The sequence below is a fragment of the Rhinolophus ferrumequinum genome, chromosome 16, assembly GCF_004115265.2.
Source record: "Rhinolophus ferrumequinum isolate MPI-CBG mRhiFer1 chromosome 16, mRhiFer1_v1.p, whole genome shotgun sequence".
NCBI classification, from domain to species: domain Eukaryota; kingdom Metazoa; phylum Chordata; class Mammalia; order Chiroptera; family Rhinolophidae; genus Rhinolophus; species Rhinolophus ferrumequinum.
Window position 1 is genome coordinate 13,343,319 of NC_046299.1, and position 6,107 is coordinate 13,349,425.

Consider the following 6,107-nt stretch of genomic DNA (forward strand, 5'->3'; position numbering starts at 1 on the left):
AATAACTTTGAAAACTAACCTGAAATATATTTTAGTATTTCATAAATTTCTGTTTAATTAACATTAGCATTCTTTCTTACCTGAAGTCTCTATGTAGTAATGGGTAATTGCCTTCCAGTGATACACGAAATCTTCTTGTAAAGGAAGAGAAGGTGCTAGCTACAAAAACACACAAAAAGACCACAACAATTAAGAAAATGCCATTAAAATTGTCTCATAAAGTATGTATTACTTTATATATGTCTAATAATGATGCAAAAGCAACATAAAAATAAGGGGTGAGCTTTAATTTGCTTCCATATGTCAGATATCAAAGAGAAACAAAATGAGTCAAATCTAAGAAAGTAAACATGATTTATTAAGAAAGAGGAAAAACACATTTATCAACATTATTATTAAACTATAGAATTTAGGTTCCCCCCCCCCCCGCCCCTGAAACTAGTAACTACATATGGATTCAAAAGTAACTGTCAAATGAAGACACACAATATTCTATTACTACAGTATCAGTAAAATGAAACAAAATGATCAATAACCAGAGATCTTTGTACCCAGGACTTTGAAATGCAAAACAGTAAAAGGCTGCCACGTTAATCAGTTACACATCAGCACTACTAGAACATATACCAAAGTCAACCCCCAATCAGATTAAAACTGTTCCCTACTTTCAGTGACATACAGATGTAAACCTCTTTTTTTAAAGCCTAAACTAGACAGTGCATATTTTCAGCATAACAACTGTGTGAACAGGACACTACCAATTTAAAGCGTCCACAAAGTCAAAAATGTTGAACATTTTCACTTTGAAATTCACTTCAGAAGTTTAAGACCAAAATTATATCCCTTCAGCAAACCTACAAGTATTTCAAATGTGTGTTAAACGGATAGAAAAAGACTTGGATGCACCTTCCACAACATTTTCCCTTCCTTAAAGAGTGAGTGAGAGAACGTGCCCCCAGTCCTGGTACCGTCGATAAATTTGGTCAGAAAGTACTGAGTTGACCCAGCTTCCCTCAGAACAAATAGGTTTCTATTCTGGGAACTTGAACTACCCCAGAGTCATCTTCCAATTTCATATACTTCCTCTAAACAGGTGACTAAGAGGTCATGTTACTCCTGTCTATTTCTCCTTGTTCCATTTTGATTTCTTGGAGTGTCCAGCAGAGAACTCAAAGTTCAAAACCCTGTCACACAACTTCCAAACTATTGGGCAAATTATAAACACTGGTCATAGACACCTTACACGCTTCAATTCAGAAGATGAAATGCACTTAAGAAAACTACGGACCTGACAGTTCGTGAGCCATCATCATCTTCACGCTAGCTCTTCTTCTGTCCTTGCCTATTCGTGTCACTCTGAATAATACTGGCTTAAGAGCACATAAGTATTCATCTCATTTTCAAGTAGAATGCTATGAAAATTTTAAAAAGACTTAAAGATCTTTAACAAAGAAGTTACAACCTTTGGGATCACTATACTTCAAGAACATGGGGAGAGAAATTACTTGTGGAAGACTGCAAGAAAAATTAAAAAGAAAAATAAAATGGAAGTGTTAACTTGGGAAAATAATCTTCCTGAAATTTTCAGATTAAAAAAAAAAAGTGTTTTAAAAATTCATAGACACAGACAATAGTTTAGTGGTTACCAGAGGGTGAAGGGGGAGGGGATGGTAGAAGAGGGTAAACGGGGTCAAATATATGGTGATGGAAGGAGAACTGACTCCAGGTGGTGAACACACAATGTGATACATAGATGATGTATTACAGAATTGTACACCTGAAACCTATGTAATTTTACTAACTATTGTCACCCCAATAAATTTTAATTTTAAAAAAATGTTTTAATCAGCTACTTGTTCTTAGAATCTGCTTCAAAACAAAATTTCTCTTGCTTTTTAGACCTGTTTTTTTTAATGTATAAACTTTATATACTTAAATGTAATAACATTTGGGACAAACCCAAATGAAATTTCGTGTTTCAAGAAGTGAACCTAGTTTCTTAAGTATAAATGTTGTGATTTGCTAAATTTTTCCAAGCGAACCTCCTGGGTATATAAGGAATTACAGCATCCTTGCTCCAAATTATTTTACGCGTGTGATTTAACCCTATTTCCAGAGTAAGTCACTAAATCAGAGGTCTTACAGCATTTTTGTCAGGACCTTGGCCATTACAGTCAAATCCAAAGCAGGATGGTACATACTGCTTACTTCTGAATCTCTCTCTCCCAGGAATTCGATTTAAAGAAAAAAACCTATTTAAGTAGACTGTTAAACAGTTCTAATTTGCTAATAACTTAGTTTAATAGTCATCTTGTTCAAACATGAATAAATTTCCTTCTTTCTGTAAAATTTCCTGGTAGACTTGCTTCTTTCATTACTAATTCTAACATGCAAATTACCTGCTTTATCATTGCATGAAAACATATATGCTCTGGGTAAAACAAAAAAAGGGGGGAAGAGATTTGTGAATCAGCATAAGAGGAATTCTAATTTGAGTTTACTTTTTACAACATGGAGGTTAAATTTTTGGAAATTCATGCAATCACTATCTTAACCAAAAAATGACAGAAACGCCTAACTTGCACATTGCTTTCTCTGGGAAGCCTTCCCAGACTTCCTGCCTAGGATACAGTCTTTTCCACACACGCCTGTGGCACCCTCTACCAGTCCACTCCCTCTTTCCTAGCCCTCACTCCATATTTGTAATTGTTGAATTATCCATCTTCTCCACCAGCTTGTAAACTCTAGGAGGGCTGGGATTGTGTCATCTTTTTCAGCACTGAATCCCCAGTTTCCAACTCAGTGATGGCATATAGTAGCCATTCAGTAACATTTATTGAGTGAATAAACAAACGACACAGCAGTTGCTATCATTTAGTAAGTAGTCAGGTGCCAAGCACAGCGCTACAAAATTTACACTTACTGTGTAGCCTTAAATTCTCACAGTAAACTCCTATTTATCCCAAACTCCTGTGAAGACCCAAAGCCAGGAAACCGACTTGCCCAAGGAAACACTACTTGGAACAAGAAAGCTGGACTGACTTTAAAATGCCTACCGTACGAAAGGATGCACACTGATAATTCAGATGAGAACCAGTGATCTCAAAGCCATGTCTGCTTACTGTCTCACGTGTATCATGAACATTCCACCCCTAGATCTTTTAAAATACTTCCTCCTCCCCACAACTTTCCTAAAGCCCTTCCTACCTTCTCTGCCTCTCTCCCACGGCGGCTCTAGTCTCACTTCCTCTAGAGAGCGTTCTCCAACTACTTCAATCCTAAATGCTTGCTCCTCCTTCAGAGCTCACTGGCTGACCAATCATCCAAATACTAAAAATCATTGTTAACATTTACTGAGCACTTACTGTGTGCCAGGTGCACTGCATGTACATAATCTCCTTTTAATTTTCACACCAATTCTATGAGATAGGGACTGGAAGCCATGCTGTTTGGCTGGAGGGACTCAGCCACACTCTTGTGCGTTGTTTATACTTTAACTTGTGTATTTATTTATTGGCTTTTGTCTCCCAAATTAGACTGTAAGCCCCGTGAGCAAGGACATAGGCATACTTTGCTTTCCTTGCATTGTGCCATGCTCGCCCGGTGGGCTCATTAAACATTTGCTGAATGATTGAAGGACTGAAGTTAGAGGTCACTTGTTGGACAAGAACACACTTAAGAAAACACGACATATGCTTGGTTTGAGGTTTTACTCCCCCCGGGAAGAGTAGTTTTGGAAAGAGTCACTCGTCCCAACAATCATGATTACCTCTTAACTATAATTTGAAAGGAAAACATTCCAATTCCAAAAGATGACTTCAACTGAATTAATTAGTTAAAATGGATAAAACTTTCTTTCCTGACACTGTCCTTTATCCTCTTGGAGTAAGTCTGCCCTCAAAGGGTGGAACTGGCTGGAATTTAAAAGGAACCAGTCCTGGCAGATTACCTAGCACAGACTAAGCCCTCAACAAATACTGAATTACTAAATGGAAGATGTTTATTTACCCTTTGGAGAAGTTGTACTCAGGATCCAGTCCAATCTCAGAACTAACAACAAAAGGGGCCTGATTTCAGATTTGTGACATGTGGCAACTAACAGAGCAGATTCATTTCATAACTCTTACTGGCCACTCTTGTCTACACTGAGGGAAGACTGTCATTTCTGAAAAGGGAGGCAAGAATTACATTACAGGTTTTGTTTTTTAACTTTCCTAAACTGAAAATGCAGTCTATCAGCTTAATAACACATTTTCAGATACTAATCTTTGAAAATATCTTATTTTTTTCTTGTAAGTAGTTAACAGGAAGTGAAGAGACACTATTAATTAAACAATAAGGAAAACTCTATCCTTAAACCTCATTTAAATGAATATGTATCTGGTCAACCCTAAAAAACCATTTGAAGGCTGATCCAATTGAATAAAGAAACCTGAAAAGTAATAATACCAAAATGGTTGGGAAAACATTACAGACTCACACATCGACACAACTGAAAAAAGGTGTTATCAGTATCTGCATACAGGATTATCTCCAGTCTCTGTATAATACTGATAATTGTTAATTGTAATATTGTATCAGAAAATGCCAACTGAGCATACAAATTAAAGGGAATACAGAGAAAAGCTAATGAAAAGAACAGAGGATGGTAAGATTGGTTTGTAGAAAAAATTTTGAGCCAATAAATAAATAGAATTGCAAAAATGGAAATCAATCTTGGGCTAAAAAAAAATATTCCTCAAATACAAAAAAGATGGCTTACTTAAAATTACACGAATTCATGCCCAGCAGACACGTTAAAAGAAAAAAATAAGTACACCATTTTTTCATGAGATTTTAACCTCCTGTCAAGGTAAACTGGCAAGTAGCACAGCTGAAAACATTAACTCGAAGCAAATAAAAACAGTACTTTTCTAAACATTAGGTATACATTAGTTCCGAGGACTGGGTGAATATAATCCACTCTTAACTTTCCCACTAATTAACCTCAGCAAAGTAGACAGAACCAGAGTCAGACAATTAATTTATGTGGGTAATTTGGCAGATGCTAATATATACATCATAAAAAGATAATGAGGACAGAAAACATAGGCCTCAGGGACAAAAAACTAGTCTTTACTGGGAGACCGAGAAAGCCATCTTTTCCTAAGAACTTATTTCTGTAAATATCAGCCTGATAGGTAGAGGATATAAATAACGTAATAAATTTTTATTCCCAGTTATCTTAATATTAAGCTGTATTCAATGTTTACAATTAAATGATTCCCGGTATTCTGTTAAGGAATAATATAAAACGTAAATGTCACTGGTTTTATAAATTTTAAATTCTTTTAACATAAAGATTCTGTCGACTGTGTATAAGCAAAAAAGGAAAATTAAGTTGTCTCAGAATCTAAACCTGTCATCTCCCTTATGCAGTAATACTGCTCTTCATTCACGAACACCTTGTCTTTCTTGATTTGACACACACCATTTCCCAAGAAATTGTAGGAGAGCTGAAATGATTTTTAAACATTTCCCACCTAACACTTAAAATAACAACTGTACTGAAGTTTGTTTTTATTACTGAATTTTAGAAATCCATTTTATGTTTGTTATGTGGCCATACAAATTGTTCTACTGTAGTTGGTTTAAAAAAAAAAAAGTTGTGTAATTTTAATGTGCTCTATCGCACAATCTGAACCCAGAAAAGAGAATGACATTTTAAAAGTGAGCAAAGTAATAAGTTTCTTCACAAGATGCACTTTTCAATTTGGGCGATTCTCCCAGAGTAAAGCAAAGCAACGAGACCTCTTATGAAAACAGCAGCAAGACATTTTCAGTTCCTTCTCTTGTATTAGTCTGTTACTGTATTTGAATAACGTGTGTCTATGCTGGGATCTAAAATCCTCAAAGGAGAGTATAATTACAGCATAAACGCTGAGCGTCCGGGAAGACAAGGCAGGAAAGGAAACAGATGGTCTGGGTGGCTCCGTGAGGGCTCGGGGGCCGCCTAACCCACACTCGATCAGACCCTTCCAAACTCCTATTTATTTCACACCAATCAATAAGGTCCACCTGAGTTCGGCCCACGGCCTGCGAAAGCAGAAGCCAGCAAGATTGCGAAA

At 36.3% G+C, this 6,107-nt stretch overlaps 1 protein-coding gene across 3 annotated transcripts in view; it reads right to left on the minus strand.

The window, feature by feature from the left end:
• The window catches only part of FHIP2A (FHF complex subunit HOOK interacting protein 2A), a 28,526-nt gene that overhangs the window by 21,478 nt on the left and 941 nt on the right, over positions 1-6,107 (minus strand). For 2 of the 3 annotated variants that reach the window (XM_033130065.1, XM_033130064.1), the window contains exon 2: positions 81-159. In XM_033130065.1, coding sequence (XP_032985956.1) covers positions 81-159 — 79 coding nt within the window. Of the gene's footprint in view, positions 1-80; positions 160-3,207; positions 3,268-6,107 lie in introns of those variants that run through there. The other variant, XM_033130066.1, reaches the window with a different exon arrangement.